The 17,982-nt window shown below is 40.9% G+C and overlaps 1 protein-coding gene across 1 annotated transcript in view; it reads right to left on the bottom strand.

Moving 5' to 3' along the window:
* Positions 1–17,982, bottom strand: part of doc2b (double C2-like domains, beta) — a 93,366-nt gene that overhangs the window by 26,015 nt on the left and 49,369 nt on the right. Inside the window, exon 3 of the mRNA XM_046410753.1 lies at positions 4,594–4,668. Within this exon, the coding sequence (XP_046266709.1) occupies positions 4,594–4,668 (75 nt within the window). The remainder of the gene's footprint in view (positions 1–4,593; positions 4,669–17,982) is intronic.

Genomic DNA, 17,982 nt, shown 5'->3' with positions numbered 1-17,982 from the left:
GTGTATGTCCCTTTTCTTGTCAGCATCGTGTTGCACAATTGTGCCATAACTATTATGGCAGTGTAATATCATCACAAGTATGAAAGCATCCATTGTTTTGATGTTTGCTGCAGCTTCTGTTTGTCGCACCGGTTAATCACCGTGTGCTCCTGTGAAAACATCATCGTTTTACAGTATTTAATCCCTGTCAGTAATCAACAGTTTAATCTGGAATAATTACAGGCATTTCATTGTGTTTGATTGTGGTCTCAAAGGAGATGAAACTGTGATCTGGCTTTGCAGCAGAGCGTGAAACTTCACTTCTGATTAGAGCGCAAGCAGAACTTATGACCTCTTTAGTGGGTCTTAATGAGGCTCTTAGACCGAGCCTAATGATTATTTTGAGAGCAAGCTGAGAGAATATCAGAGCTGGGAGAAGGTGACGGCATCTTGCTTTGCGGGCAGGAATATGCCTTTATGTGAGACAAATCCCTAGAAACCAAATGCCCTCATGGAGAGAGAGTTTCATTTCACTTACCAGTCAAATAGTCTGTTTGACTGCTCTCTAAATTAAGCTAAAAGGGTAGTTGACATTAGTGGTGATAGCTAGCCACCATAGCAAGACACACAGAATGGAAACACATCATTTACATGATACTACACCGATCACACTGCGTGAAAAATGAAAAATGATCTCAGGTAGTTGAAGTGCAGAGGCCAGGCTCTTCCTGAAGAGAAAAAACTTTAGATACCCCAAGAAATAGTTTTGTGCTGTTCAGGAAACTCTGAAATACATTTTAACCAACTCTTTCCAAGATGTGGGAGCTGACTGTGACACCATGGCATGCGTGATAATAATGAGAGAAGCGTGCAGGTCATGTTTGCAAAGTGGGACAAACTCATAGTTTGAGCTTCTTATCAATTTACAATATGTGCCAGAAGTTAGGTAAGCATTCCTTCATGTTAAATTAGCCTGTTTCAACCTATCAGGTTGTGTCATCGTGGATCTGCTCTAGCAGGTGGCCTAAAAAAACCTTTAAACTGTTTTTATCCTAATCTCTATGCAAAAAGCAGATACTCTGTGGCAGAGCCTGGTCTTACAATGCGCAGGTTAACCATTTTCTGTATGAAGTTTTATTTACTTCAGTCACACACCTGCCAAGGACAACCAGCTAGCAACATGTTACGCTAACAAACATGTGGCTGTAATCAGCAGCATGCTACTCTAAACTAAACTAAACTATTTCCTCATCAAAGTGTGCACTTCTGTCTTTAACATCAGCGGCTAACAACATGTTGGCTAACTAGCTAACACTGGCAGCATGCTGCTCAACCCAAAACAACTAAACAACCAGCAACTGCAAACTAACAATATGTTGCAGGTCTTGTCTTGATGTGAAGCTGTTCAACATTTTGGGAACATTTTCTTCTGCTTTCTCTCTCATTCTGGTTAGCCACCTTAGCATAAAGAGTGGAAGCAACTGAAAACTGCTATGCTGCCCCTGTTCAAAGTGAAAAAATACACCAATCAATACCTCTTGGATTTCGTTAACCAAATTCATGTGGAAAGAATAATGTTGTGCTTTTCAAGGGAGCTGACAACAGTTTATCCATCTGCCCAGTAGTTTTGTGCGCCATCTTTGGATACAGCATGGAATAACCTACACAACACAACATGTTAATTACGGTAGTCAGCTATAGGGGTGCTTCTTCACGTTAGATGGATGTTTTGATGTTGTTTCGTCAGAGAATAATGACATCTGATTCAGATTCCTGTCAAAAGCCACACTTGACACCGTGAAGGTTATAGCAATTAACTAGTGGGAAAGTTTCCATTTAGAACGAATGAAATGATGATTCACTGCTGATGTAATTATGTGTCCTTTAGCCTACTAAGGTTTAGAGAAATTTTAGCCTCGAACCACAGCAAGGGATTATCTGATTCAACAAATTCAGTTTTCTTCTAAGCAACTCGTTCACCTCTTCAATATGAAGAGCACACAAACATTTTGTAAGTCACACAGTCAAAACCAGAGCTTCTGCAGTGGCCTCTTTGCTGTGCAAACAGTCGGTCTGTGGCAAATCTTTCAGTGAAAACACACTGCTTTTGCTGCAAGAACTAAATCATTTGATTTATCAGAATGCAAAACCTTACTTTGGACAGAATACTGGATGGATATTATCACAGATGATATCCACAGTTGGCGGATTTCTCTTGTAACTCAAGTAATTAAAGGGGAGAAGCTGTCCAATTCAGACCAACAGCAGGCAGACTGTTGATTTGTTTTTATGGGCCTTTTCCATGTGTTCTGTGACAATTATTTCGTTATTGTTTCATTACAGTTGTCAGGCCTCGGGCTCTCTGACTTACTGAATGGCTAATTGCACATTCTTGTGCTAATAATCACTGTTCTATGTGTGCCGTCTCACTAATTAGTCAATTTTTAAATTTCAAACAAACAAGTTGTGTCACAGCAAACCCCCATCAGTGCCTGCACACATGAAGCAGCCGGTAATTTATTCCAGTCAGATATGAAGAGACTAGAAATGTTAATAACAGTGTGTTTTGTACATGCTCTGCACTACACGACTCACAACACATTGTTTGGCTGAGCATACAGAGGACAAAAGTGCATTGCTCACAATAAATGGTGACATATGCATGGGAGACATGATGACTGCTTCCATCTGCACAGAGCTAACAGACTTGGTCTATTATGAGTCTTCAGTTCAGAGTTTAGAGATCCAGAATAGCCTCACCTTTGACTGATTGTGTAGAAACTGTAAGAATGCCACTTAAGCAATGGTGGGATTACTCGAGTACTGTACACAAGTACAATTTTGACATACTCATACCTTCATTTCCATTTTATGCTACTTTCTACTTGCACTCCATTACAAATAAACCAGTAGATACATGTGATACACTTAAAGGCTATGATGCAGGCACTATACTACTCATGTACCCAATGCAAACTTGCTTTGCTTTCTGTGGGAATCAGCATCAGGCAAATCTTCTAATTTCTCTCTCTGCTAGTGGCAACAAGAATAGAGATTATTATTATTATTATTATTATTATTTTTTAGAAATTCTTATTTTATGGTGTCTGCATTACAAATGTTTCTTTTATTTGTTTGATTTTATTATTTTGTTAATATTTTTATTTAATCTTTGGTGCCACACAGTCATTGCTAAGAGGCTTAGATCATAGCTCAGCATGGATAGTCTGGCTTTGTTATTGCAGATGATTTAAGAAGCTTAATTGTACTTTGCCTCTGACAGTACGGTAGACACAAGCTGTTTGTCTTGCTAGGTGTTAGCGCAGAAGTTTTCTGAGAATATCAATACCTGGGAAAGTTTATGACCAACATACAACTTTACAGTCGCAAAGTTCAGATCAAACAAATGAGACAAGTTTGAAAAGATATTTGCAGAAAGAAAGATTTGATTCAGGTAGATGGATAATCACTCAGCTTTAGTTCTCAACAATCTGCTGCTTTGGCGTGTGCTCATCCACAGGATTGATATTAGACCAGAGGAATGAAATGAAAAGATTAAATCATCCTGTTAGATGCAAACAAATTAAAGAATCAAAGAGCAAACTGTCACTTTTACTTTAGATGAATTTCCATATTTAAAATATATATATATATATATATATATATATATATATATATATATATATATATATATGCATTTTGCAATCATATTGGTAGAAAAGCAGTGACTGGGCTCTGACATGTGGAGACCTTTAGAGAGCTTTAATGGCTCTTACACAACAGATCATAAGTTACATCTCTTCGAGCGCGTCCACTTGTGGCACTGAGCAGACCAAAGCTTGGCTCACAGCGTGATGATAAGAGGCAGGACCTTCACAAGCGAAGCCCGTCGTCAGTAAGAGGGTACATTAGGTCATTTAGCTAATGTTGTTTACACTGATGAAGCCTTGCACTGACATACCCTCACTGTGGTGCTCCTCGAATAATGAAATAGATTATTAGCCTTCTCTCCTCATGTGGGTCCATTTGCAAGACTCCAGAAAACCACAGGAAAGGCTCCATACAAAATCTATGTTTTCCTGAGGTCTCAGGCAACCGATTACTACTTGATAACATGCTTGGTTTTCATATGACCATGAATTAAGGGGACTGATTTAGCATTAGGCCCTGCGATTGACTGACGACCAGTCCAGGGTGAACCCCGCCTCTTGCCCGTAGTCAGCTGGGATAGGCTCCAGCCCCCCCTGACGGATAAGCGGTATAGAAAATGGATGGATGGATGGATTTAGCATTAACGCACTTATTTGATTTCTTGAGATTAGAAAAGTGACTTAAACATCACATTTGTGTGTTATACATGGAGGTGGAGACTGCCGGCAGGTAGAAACAGCCACTCTGGTTCTGTCACACTTCTCTGCATGTCTTGATCAAATAAAGTAAATAGAACATAATTTTAGAGCTTTGTAGGAGCTGGTATTATTTCACTTTGGACAGAAAGTTAAGCTTGGCTAAACATAAAAATGCAAAGTTTATTTGCAGTAAATCAAAGTCATAATTCTACACAGTACTTACTACACTTTAATTGGAAAGAGCAGAGCAAAAAGCAAGTCTCACCTTGCTGGCTCCTGGCAGTAGGTGCAACTTGACATAAGGGTCGGAAAGGCCGTTGTAGTCCATCGGCTTGAGTCCCTGTGAATTAAACCCAGACAAGCCATCATGAATCGTGAAGATAAAAACAGCTGGAGAGAGACAGGAGAGACAGGAGAGTCGGGGGGTGGGAGGTGGGAGGTGACAGTGAGAGGGGGATGACATACAGGATAGGACCAAGGCTGGATTCTGTGAAAAACTGTCTCAAAAAGTTCTCATGACGTGCTGCTTCTTTCACTGGACACTGAGTTTCACTGGGTTTCACTGGGTTTCACTGGGTTTTGTTTTTCACGGGACAATTGGACCTGGGTATGACACCAACTTGTCCAACTCAGCAGCTTGAAATCTTAAATCCACAGCATGTTGATGTCCATTACAAACATCAGGAGCATGTGAAAGTTTTGCCTTCTTTTCAGTTTTCCTCAGCGTCTGAACTCCTTGAACCGTGCAGACGTACTTTACATGCCACTTCTTATTTCTGCTATGAATCACCTCATCAAATCTTTGTCGCCGAGGCGTAGCTCAGCTGGAAAGACCCTCCATATCACCCTGAGAAACGCCGAAGTGAATAAGGGAACTGACCGAAAAAAGGAGGTTTTACATTCCTTTGAAAAGCAAATCAATGAGACTCAGAGAGGGAACAGGATGTAAAGGTCACTCGCACAATCACCAAATAAAACAACACCATGTGGGTGCCCACACAGCAAAAACATGAAAGGACATAAAGGCTTTCCAGAGTGAAATGCAAAGCGAATCAACAGAAGAGCTGAAACAAACTGCAGCCAGGAAACCTGAATCAAAAAATGTCTTTGCATAAAGCAGAGGGAGCAGTTTCCTTTTCTTTGGCCTCATGTGGTGCTGAGATTATTCAGATTGCCAACTCCTTTAGAGGTAAAAGCTTAAATTGGATAAGAGTTGATGAATGAGTATGCTTTATAGACACTGCCGAGGATCGTTTTGGCCGTTATCATATCATCGCTGTCAGGTGACAGCACAAATGTCAGCTTTCATCAGTGTTGCTTATGAAAATGAGTTTTCAACATTCTGCCTGTGTTCAAGGATTTCTCATAAGCCCGGAGGATGTGATTCTTCAAAACCGCTTTAAAAACATGCATCAGTAAAAGCCCAGTATCAAGGTGTGTGTCAATTGGTATCTTAATTATTCCTTATCAATGTGACAACCCAAACTGTCTTGAATGCGACAACGAGGCTAACGCTGAGTTAATTTTACTGCCATTACAGCAAAAGGCTCAACAGGACGGATGGAACAACATCCAGCAGAATAAACTAATAATGAAACCATTAGAAGAACATGTAAAACAGGACAATTAAGATATACGTTAACATGGGAAAGGTGTGCAATTCATAAACAATTCAAAATACGCAATGTAACACGCATACCTACAAACCAACCATTAAAAAAATAAAATGTAGATTAGCTTTATTATGTACTTTACATGCTGATACAGAACTGAGTTGTGAGAACCTCCTCCCAGAGGGAATTTCTGAGACAGGAACTGCTGGGTGAGAGTCTCCTCCTATTAATCAGGTATATAAAGTCCGTACACTGCAACAGTAAATCCGTACTTTCACATGAATGCGTGAGTCATAATGTTGAAAATAGTGAAATAAAAATAGAAAATAGAAATAACGGTGTAGGTGTCACGAGGAACATTTTAACACAGTACTTTTACTTACAATACATTAAATACATTTTCTTAATTTGGCTTAGATATTTTTTTCAGCGCAGGACTTTTACTTGTAACAGAGTATTTTCACAGTGTTGCACTACTACTTTTACCTCAGTGTTGGCTCTGGATACTTTGCAACGTCATTCTCTGTTTGTGTAAGTACTGAGGGAAATCACAGCCGCGAAGCCTTCAGAAAGAGGGACTAATATCGCGCTTGAAACTAGATATCAACTTTTCGGTGGCTGCATTTCCTCGAACAATAAAAAACAGCTTGTAAATCATTCTGCCTGCATTATTTTAGCAACCCTACAGAAATAAAGAGAGAGATGTGGCCCTGACTGTATGTAAGTTGATTTTTATAGCTGCACTGTATGACATTCTGAGTATTGCGGCTACCATCAGCGAGAAATTGCTATCTGTGCCTCTCCTACAATTGATTTCACCCCGTGTGATTGCTGAACACTGGTGCAAAATGCTGAGCCTTGATTCTCAGGGGCAGCACCAACACACTCAGGAATGCAACATGCAACACATTACCAATTTGTCAAAAAATACAGACTTTTCTTGCCTCTAGTCCCATCAGTGTGGGCTCCTCATGGTGCCTTCAGGGCTTACAGTGATTGTGTATAAAACTGTGTCACTGTTGTGCTGACAAACTCATGTAATCAATATCAGACACGTCGTCACCAGTGTTGTTTGAGAAGGCGGCTTCAGGTAATGGTGCAATATTTTCCACCTCTGCTGCCCACTGTGGTTTACGCTGTTCTTGCTGGATAAATAAGGCAAAAATAGTAAATATAAGGTTAGAAATGATAGCAAATAAGAACTATAAAGGTAAAAGAAATAGTGTAGGCATACATGTGGAACAGAGATAGTAAATGGCACTCAGTTTATGTTGGGTCTTAAAATATGAGTGATCACTCCAACACAGAGGAACACACACACACACAGTAAAATAAGGCATCCTGAATAATAAAGCATATATATTAGTACACAGAATAAAGAATAATAAGGCTTGGAAATCCTGTGGCTTTATGATCTTGCAAGCCAAAGACTTCATTTCTCACTTGCCAAATAATAAACATTTTACATTAATGGAAGAAGAAGGAAAATTCTTTATTATGAGCTCGGTGCCATTATTTTAATTGTTTCCCGTCTTTATGCTTCCTTCTTTAATGGAGCAAAACGAGAAAAACAAAACAAATATGACGTCTGTTCACCCACAATTATCAGGCTTAATAGAGGAGCTCGGCTTAAAGCCCAGCACTCAGCAGGAATTACTGGCAGCCAAATGACACACTCAACTGTGTCTCTAATAAGGCTGCACTGCTGCTTCAGATCCTGTCTGCACAAAACAGACCTGTAGTGACACTAATTTCTTCAGCTGACAACTCACAAGCATGTCCGCATTTTGATCACACGTACACCTTGTCTGACATAGTTTGATGTCTGAGGGTACAGACGGAGGGGACCGTATTATGGAAAAAAGGCGATTAAATCTGTTTAGCAGGTAACTTGATAGCTGGGTCTCTCAGAACTAATTTCGGTGTGTCACAGACACATGTCAACATGCAGTGAGATATCATTTCAACAGGACTAAAGTCGCTCGAACTTTGGACTACTTTTGTCTTTCCACAGGATTTTGTTGTCACTCTGAGGCTTATTTTAGTAAACAATACAACAATTTGCTGCTGTTGTTAAAGCAGCTATGAGGAGTTTTAAAGGGTTAGTATTTTGTATCAGTCATTTTCATATAATATGTACTGTACACGTACTGTGTTAAAGGTGCCGTCGGTAACAGTACAAAGAAACATTTTTGCTAATAGTCTGAATATTTAAACTATGAGGTTATGTATATATACATTCATTAACAACTAATTCTACCTGCTTTAAATACCAATTAATTATGTTTATTTAATGAATTGCCGTACAGTAACAGCAAGTAATGTGTAGGACAAATTATGATGAAGCCGCTTTTAGTGCTTGCTTCTCATAATAATTATGATGATATAAAAACAGTACCAACAAAAGGAGGTGGAGGTACCTTTTGCAGCCCTGAGTGATGCCTGAAGGTTTCCTCTGGCTGCACACAGCAAGCAGCTTTCATTAATAATGCAGGTGAAGCCTGAGAGGCAAAAATGTGGGCAAAAAAGACCACGAACTGGGCTTCTCATTCACTCGCCTCTTAACTGCTGTCAGTGCAAGCTAATTAGAGCTTATCAACATTTTGATCAACTCTCTTCTCTCATCTGGCTTTTGGCAGCCGGACATTCAGAGGACAACATTTTAGGTAGTGAATCAGACTGACGCTGCTGAGGTGCAGGCCCACGTGAACCGGCTGGTGGTGACATCAGATAACAACAGCTCTGTATTCAAACGCTGATGCTGATATTTTCAACAATATTCACGTCTCACCTTCTCCCATAGCTGAATACGTGCTGTAGTTCTTTTTCCCCCTCAGTTTTGCTGCAGATTTTTGTGCACTGGTGAACCCTATTCACAGCCGCTAACAGCCTCCAAATGGTTCTGCAAAGTTTAGTGGCTGCTGCCACAGTGCATAGCAATACTTGTTTAGCCAACCAGTGAAGGAGGAGAAATTAACTTTGTCGTTACTTGTCTAACGTTGTTTAAACAAATCACCAAAGTTGCCTGCAACGGTTTGTGTCTGTTTTAGTTTTTTAAGGTGATCTCGTGGGGTGGCTTGTAAATAAATTAATTCATCAACATTTCATGTATTTTGAGCTTTTGGTGTGCGATTTAACACCATTTTAGATGTGCAGGGAAGGACGATCGGAATGTCTTAGTTAAAGGACCTGTGAGTGTAGATCGGCTATTATTTTTCACTAATTACACGTCTCCGGAGGCCTTAAGCTTCCACATCACACTCATGTCTGCTGAATACTGGATAAGGTGTGTGCATACATCATACAGTGAAACATTCAACTGTAGAAACAAAGAGGAAAAATACATTTCTGAGTGGAGGTGGACTCAGTAATGTAGCACAGTAAGTGACTACGTATTTTTATTCTGTCAACTCGTGTCCCACATCTTTCTTTTACGATCATTAGATGTGCATTCAGATATTGCCAAAGGCTTTTACTTGTTTGCATTTTGACAAAGCACTGGCTAAATGACGCCTTCACAGTCAGACGTAAACAAAAAAAAAGAAAAGAAAAGAAAAAGGAGAAATATATATATATTGAAATTTGTTGTTGTTGATGGCCAAGTCATGAGTTGCCAGAGGGCCAAACAGTGCTGCTGGGAAACTGTAACTTATTTTGAAAGTTTGCTGTGCCGCTCATCTTTAACATTATATTGTGTAGCACAGTACAGTATACCTCTTAAGCATGAAGTTGGATGCTATTTTATATATATTCCACACATATTTATGCATTATACACTGGGTAGGCCTACCGAGAGGCAAATGAATACATTCTTATCATAAATTGCTTCAGTTATAGTCAAAGATGCATGCAGTGAGACCTGTCTGTAGGCCTGCTGCCACGCTGAGGACTGTAAAATTCAGCAAGAAAACAAGGCGAGGCTGAGCGGCAGAGGGATTCTGCTGTCTACAGCGTCTTGGAAATAAGGCGATACGAAACAGTCAGCATTCACCGTGCAACCCCAATCTCTGTGCCAGCCGTGACCCTTTCTCCTCAATCTTGTTTCTTATTTTCGCCTCCCTCATCCAAGCAGCGGCCTGGGTTAACTAAACACCTAAAATATTCAGCTATGTATAACATGCTTGATCTGAAACACTAACACTTTGAACTGCGAAAAATAGGAATATAAACACGCTCAAAGCTTAACATCTCATAGACTTGTAACGCCGTCTGCGACTCCTTTCTCATTGATTTTTATTTTCTGCTATTATATGCTCCCATTTCTTGCCGATATTCAGCTGTACTTCTTGACCGTGTTTTCCACACAACAAAGTTATTGAGACGGCACCATGAGAGTTGATTGGAGAGGTTAATGTGCCGTCTTCATCTGCCTCTATTGTCGCCTCCAGCAAACACCTGAACTATCATTTAAGCGGGGGCACATTTTGTGGAGTTGGATGAGGATGAACAGACAGCTGCGTCATGCTGCTGATTGCGCGAGCGCACTGTGAATACTCGGTTGATCATAATTACCGAGGGCTGGAGGAAAAATGACCACTGCGAAAGGCAGATGGGTAACATGCATCAGTGTGTCCACACACCAACCATCTCACACATACTCATTCATAACAGTTCCCTTGAATAACAGCCTTTAAATGCTGTGAAATGAAGTCGAGCTCTCTTTGTTTTGGGAATTGTGAGCTTCCTTGACATCTTTCAGAGGAAGTGAGAGGCGTAATGGGGCTTGGCATTTGTGCTGTGGTTGGGGTTGGATCCGAAAACATCATAGTGAATCGAAAAAGAGTGTGTGCGCCGAAGGCACGTTCAGAAACTGCAATGAGCATAAATGCTTCACTGACTTCAGATAAGCGACTAGGATCAGATTTTCCATACGAACATGCTATTTAGTAGGCTATAACAGTTGAGATATGTTAGTATGTCAAAACAACCAGCAGATGGCCAAATGCAAACTATTTGTGGGGAAATATTACGGTACGCCTGCATAAATATCCAGTGACAGACAAGGCAGCTCTAGTGTAACATCAGTAACGCTTCACAGTTGGTGTTAAGTATGGGGTTTTACTTTGCTAGGCAAGCAGGAAGTGACGTGATGCACAAAACTACTGTTCACTCAAAACTATGTTACACCAATAGCACACATATTGAGTGTGTAGTGTGTAGTGTGTCTAAATGATGTGTAAGCTGGATGTTTTGTTCAGGATGTCCCTCATTATGTGGGCAAAAAACATTTATTGGTATGCAGGTCTGAACTTGAAGTGGTACTGGAGCTACACTTAAAACTTCTCAGTGCTAATTCTAACTGGAGGTCTTCCTGATGTAGAGTGTCTGCTCCTGTCTTTAATGACACCTCACTGCTTATGAAACCATGACAACGAGGGTCACATCAGGTGATCGTAGAGTCACGAATTCTTGCCTTAACTTGACCGAGAGACGTGACAGACTACATGCTGGTCCCCGACCAGTCACAGCTTTCTTTCTGTCATAACGTGAGTGATATCACTGGCAAGGAGGTGAGAAGGATCGATTTCTGGGATAAGTGGTGTGTGTGTGTGTGTGTGTGTGTGTGTGTGTGTGTGTGTGTGTGTTTTGTCATACTGGCTGTCTTGGACTTAGAAAGGCATAAAAAAGAGGTTTAAAAATCAGACTGATACTGTTCAGTCTTTATGTGGATAAAAGCCACTGCTTCTGTTCATTGTTGGATTCTAAATAAATTCATTAAACTGTGTCATTGAGCTCAGTACAGAATCAGGCCTACATAACAACTAATTATAGTGTTATGGGATAATTCTGGTTATTACAGTCTCATTTTTGTAGTTTTGGCCATCAGTCCTGTTGGAAAAAACAACATTGTACCTATCAGATTTACTGCTGAGATCTGAAGCCAGATGAGGCAGGAGACATGGACCAGACAGATTGTAAATAAGCCCCAGGAAAGCCAAAATGTTTGGAACAGAAAACTAGTCTTCTATTATCTAGTTACCTTTGGTCTTTCCATGGTGTGATTTCCTGACGTGAATCCATAACATTTCATCCTATTCACACATTAAGCCTTAGAACAAACAGTTTATTCTGAGCTGCTAGTGTTCATGCGTGTTGTTCTGAGCTATATGTCCCAGATGGCTGATTGTTTTCCTCAGTGCTATCAGCCTCTTCATGAGCCAGGGCATATGTCTTCATTACCATATCTGACTGGCCTGGTAGCACAGAGGTGGAGGAAGCATCAATCAGCAGGAGGAGCAGATAACAGGATGGATGAAACAGGGCATTGATCACATCCAGGGGGAGCTGACACAGTCATGTTAAAGAAGGGGTTAATGCTCGAGGGGCCACCTGGGATCAGCGGAGGTGCTTAGGTCAAGGCTACTTGAGGCGTCCTCGGAGTGATGGAAGATGGCAATATGGAGAGCTGGCAGATGGGTCCCGTTCGTCACCAATGAACATCAATGCTGATGATCGAGAGGCTTAAGGAGGACCGGGTTGGGTTTGGGGGTGGGGAGTTGTGTCACAGGGTCACACTGGGACACATTAGTTTCAATACCAGTTATGTCATTGATTTTGGTGGAAAAACAGAGCAGAGAGGCTGATTTGTGAGAAACTAATCAAGAACTTAAACAGCTATTGGGAGGTAACTCGCTTGTCACTGAAATGCTGTTGCTGGCATTTTTTTTTACTTTCTAAGCAGATAGAAGACAGAGAATGGACATTTTTTATTGCTTAAATTTACCATTAACAAATAAATATTGATTGCAAAGTGTATTGGCCATAGAAAAAAGAGATTAACTGCATTAAAATTTGTTCCCTCGCTTTCACTATGCAACACTGTCTGCTACCAAATGGGATTTTTCAGAGAAAATCAAGGCTCAGTTTATGGCACAAAAGAAACACGTCTGCCACTGAGTAACCACAACAGAACCAGGATTTAGTTTTCCTGGTAGCTTTTCCCAGGCAAAGGAGGAACAACGGTGTGGACAAAGAAGGCGAAGAAGAGCGGAGGGTGATAGAAACCAAGGGAAACGTGAAACAGCACTTTGGTGGAGTTCAAACACAAGAGCTACTTGGTTAGGTTTAGGAAAACACTGGTGACGTTTGATTAAGTTGAGGCACAAAAATGACTTGGTGACATTTACGACAATGCTGGTTTGTTTGATCTCGTGGGTAAAAGTCGTGTGTGTGTGACTCATCCCTTCAAACCTACGCCCCATCGTGGGATGTTCTTGCTTTGTAAACAGTGTTGCGCTGGACGTTTGGTCCTCGGTTGTCCCAGCATATATCAGTTAACCTTTGAGTGGATAAACTATTGCAAAAATAAAAATTTAAAGCTTCACAAATGACAGGTAACACAGGTCTGTCCAAGGGTTATTACCGTACTTTATTTATGGCTTGGTGCTGAAGAATCACATCCAGCTTTGTTTTCCAGCTGAACGTAACCCAGCAGGGTCTGAAACTGCGCTGGGCAACTGAGCAATTTTAGTTCAAGTGTCCCTCATTTTGTTATTTCTAGTGTGAACACAGTACGTTCTAGAAACATGTAGAATTAGTGTAATAATGGCCTGGATTCAACCATCTCAGGCTATTGTTGAAGGTTTTCTGGGTAAGGCAGGAAGCTTCGAGTGTGAGCAGAAGAAAGGGAAAGCGGGTTCACCAAAAGTACAACACCTAATTATAAATAACCACCTGAGCGACTCTGATTCATGATGAGTAACAGCGTCTTGTGGCTAAGGATGGAGTTTACCTTTAATTAAACAGAAACTGGTTGACCTTTCAGTCCAGTGTAGTCAGTCACCACATTGCTTTGCACGCTCTTGTCAGTTTTAGTTATCCAAGTGTTTGCCTTTAATTAGCGATGTCTCACTGTACAACCATATAGGGCTGAGACCAACAGGATAACACAGGCAAAGAATTAAACTTTAATTCACCAAAGGCACGACTTCTGTTTTGTTGCTTAATAATGGAGACACATTTCAATGACAATGAGAGGGAGCTGAGAAGAGGTTAGTCAGGGGTCAGTGATGGTTTCGATCAGGGTTCACAGGGTCTGGATGTTGGGTGGATAAGGCTAAGGATTGATTAGAACAGACTGGTTGGGATTTGAGCTTATCTCAGCGGCTTACCTTCTTGTATCTGGGAACAGGAAGCTGTTTTGGTTTTTTTGTTCCAGCAAACATAAAGCAGCGACACACAGAGACGATGAGAGCATGCAAAAGAGTAAGGTGGAGGAGAAAAAGACAAAATAACATTGATCATGTGAAATTAATGTTGAAGCAACTTAATTGACATGCAAATAAAAACAAGACAAAAGCCTGTGATGGAAACTGAAAGTCTGTATGCTCTGTGAAATGGTTTCCACAGATCAGAGCACAGCTGAAATGGACTGTGGAAACAGTAAAAACTGATTAATGCCATAAGCCATAATTTTGAAAATGGCCTCAATTGTAAAGGAATACTTGCACATTTTGAGAAATAATTTTTTTCTTTCTGAGAATCACAACCCGGTTAGCTTAGCTGAGGGTAAACACCTCTGAAGCTCATATGGAGAAGGAGGCTGAGCTTCAACAGAAAGATTCTGAGCGGCGAGCGCAAACCCAAAATTCAGAGATTCGACTTTTCATTTACGTAACTCTTAGAGGAGTTGAGGGGCGTATTTTTTTTTTGAATCCTTCTAACTGAAATTGTCTTTTGTTGAAAATGGCTGGACAGAAGCAGGATGTTCCACGCTGCACCAGGCTAACCACAGCTTGGCTCCAGCTCCGTACTTAAGCGTGACACTGATATCCATCTTCTCATCTCCTGTGTTGAACTCACCTTTAGGTTGATGGCTCACAAATCTATGAAAACGATATCTAAACAAAAGGCGGGTGAAAAAAGTCTCACGCTCAGGCTTGGCAGCACCACTATTAACTGTTAAATCACAATTGATTTTTGCTGTGGCCTTGACAGGGCAGCTTCTCACTTCACCCTTTCTGAATAGCCTTATGGGAAAGATGATTCATCAATATGTTATATTTTGAGCTGAATTGTGACAAGTTGAACAATAATAATGAAGCATTTCTCCGATTTTTCTGATGTTAAACTAATGCAGGGGTTACAAATGAAGACAGATTGCTTTATGAAGGCATTTTATGTTAAACCAACGACATGAAAACAGATACAAACAAGCATAATGAATACAAAAGAGCAAAAACATCTCCAAGAACCAGAGTGTGAGAGTGTGTTTGTGTGCTCCCACACACGAGTGTGTGGGCGTGCTGGGCATTGAAAGGCCAGTCTGCAGGAGAAGGAAGAGAATGAAAGACTGCAGCGGAGTGTTAAGGTAGGTTGTAGTGTAGGCGGTGCTGAATAAACAGGTCTTGGATCTGTAATTGAATAGCGAGACAGAGTCTGATTCACTGATAAGGGCAGGAAACCTGTGTTTGTATGGAGGGAGGCGCTGCCTAAGAGAAACACTCTTTATGCAGTCATTTTCTTTATGTGTGGGCTGACGAGGGTACGGCAACATATGAATACGCTAAGAGAGGACAGGAAGTAGCGATACATCAAGACGCGAGGTCAACTGAAAGCCCTGTAAAGCTCTTCCATGTGAATACGACAGGCTGCCTTTGACAGAACATCAGAATTCGTTCTGTTAACAACATTTGTAAAAATATTTTCAGATAAATTATAGTTTTTTTTGTGTTCCACCATCTCTCTCAATCTGTCAGGCACATTTTATTTTATTTATTTATTTTTACAGGATCTAATCACTGAACTGGATGAAATATATTACTATTTTAGGATTAGATTTGGTTACTTCTCCAGACTGAAGCGTTAGTTATTATTTAGATATTAAAACTTTCTGGCTATGATAAATTGTCTAATTTTGAAGATTGTTAAAAAGAGACGTTTTCCAAACCCTCCGGTGGCTTGTAGGATTTGAAACAGGAAATACATTTTGAACGACACATGTGCTGCAGTGTCAGCCGGTCTGTCCACCACTGAGATCCACACTATGAGGTGGATTGACATGAAATGTTGTACAGATATTTTGAGCCTACAGAAAATAAATCCTAAAGGTCAGGTTGTGCTCAGACAGAAGTAGTTTTCGTACTGTGTTGGAAATCAAAAGTATATATAGTTTTTCTGAGCAGCCACACTGGATGGAAGAAAAAGCCATCCATCACAAAGAGGGAGCAGAACTCTGGTTTAAAAATGTGGGGAGAAGAGTGCACATTTCACAGTCTCTCCTGAAAGACGTTTATTCAGATGTTCATGTGAAAAGCGACAGAAATAGCAGCATAATAAAAAGAGGGAGAGAGAAGAGAAGTTTAGACGCTGGCTCCTGGTTTCTAACCTCTGCACAGCTGGACAATCACAGCATAAATTACACGCGAATGTCAGATTTGTCAGTTTCGGGACGTCAGCGTGGACTTGAAGTACGACACAGGATCATAAGCACAACCCTCACTGACGTGGTGGAGGAAGCAGGAAACTATCCTCAGTCTCTCTTAAACTCCTGTGCTTTTTACACCCACCAGCTCCTCTGTGCACCTCCCCACAGCTTCTACACACTGCGAGAAAATAACACCACTGAACAAAATGAGTGCGGCTCTTGCATTTCCTCCAAAACGTACTTGGTAAAATAATAGATAAACACAATTCGTAAGGCTCATAGAGGAAGTACTTCATTACATCCTGTAACATTCAACCAGTAAAGTAGACAGACTGCAAACATTTTGGGTAGCAAAGCTGAGCTGAAGCCAACTGTGCAGGAAGCAAATGGCCCTCTCTGGGAACACTAACTTCTCCAAGAAGTCATGAACTTCTTCAGAAACTCAAGAAATCCACCTCTGATTGGATCGCACCAACGCACTTTCACCCCTGAAAAGAAATCCCTGCTATATAAAGATCTGTGTTTGGCTGGGCCAGGACCTGCGGTGGTGGAGTTTAAAGTGCTGATCAGTCAAACACAAGACTTTCAACCACTTCAGTGTGTTTTTTGTTTTTTTTTAGCAATCTGACCATCAGTTGCCGCTGAGATATCTTGCTGTGCGCCAAACTGTTGGACAGATGAACAGACAAGCTGACAGACTGGATAGTGTCTCCATCTTTAAAGTCTAGTGTGCATCTTTCTGCAGAATCACGGCTCATCATTGGAGATGACGGACCAGCAGCAAGCCGTGAGGGCGTTTACTTCCCACATCTGAACGCAGGAATATAAAACAGACGTCAGGTCAGCTGTGATCTGTGTTATCTTAGCTGGTAAAAGACCAGCTAAGATAACACAAAGTCAGGTGTGAGTGAGTGATGTGGATGCCAGCTGCCGTGCCAAAGGTCCAGGAGACCGAAGACTCACATGGGACACTTAACAGCCGTGTTTCTCGCTTTCAAAGAAGCTGGAGGAGCTTGTTGATTGTGAGCTACAGCATTTGGCAGTTGTGCTTTCAGAGAGAGGTGTACGATTGTAAGCTCGCCCGCCATTTTTCAGCTTTCACGAGGCTGAGCAAGCGTAACAAAGGCATCTTCCCCTGCAGACAGACCTCCTGCTGTGACTTGTTCTTTAGGATAATTTTATGGTTGTGTGATGATGTGGTGAAGCACAGCAAGCTATAAAGACATCTGCAGTAGAACCAAAGTACAGAGGCAGAGACTGTCTCATTTTGCCTGATTTTAGGTGCACTGTTGCATGTGTGAGTGAAGAGTTATTTGTCCAGCTGACGTGACAGGAGCCAAAGACGTTTCTTTGTGAAATTTGAAATGGTGCAAAATAGGTATGCACGGTTACTTTGTTGTTTTCATTAGGTGAATAGCAGATGTTTGTTTGTACATCAGCAGGTAAACGGCGTGAAGCGCCTGTGTGGACTTTGCCTGCTAAGATATGAAAATATTTCTATTGAATTCAGCCTTCTGTCATTTGTCTGTCATGTATTATTTGCATACACAACAGTGGCAGTACTGCATAACTGCTTTCACTGACTTATGTGCTTTTCTACCAGACAAAAAATAATTATCAGTATAGTTTTTAAAAAAAGGGTTCTGCTGTTTTGTACATTTGCTGTGTGTGCAAT

Source organism: Scatophagus argus, chromosome 14 (assembly GCF_020382885.2).
Source record: "Scatophagus argus isolate fScaArg1 chromosome 14, fScaArg1.pri, whole genome shotgun sequence".
NCBI classification, from domain to species: Eukaryota; Metazoa; Chordata; class Actinopteri; family Scatophagidae; genus Scatophagus; species Scatophagus argus.
The sequence above is the reverse complement of the archived record's forward strand: the minus strand, read 5'-3'. Positions and strand labels throughout refer to the sequence as shown.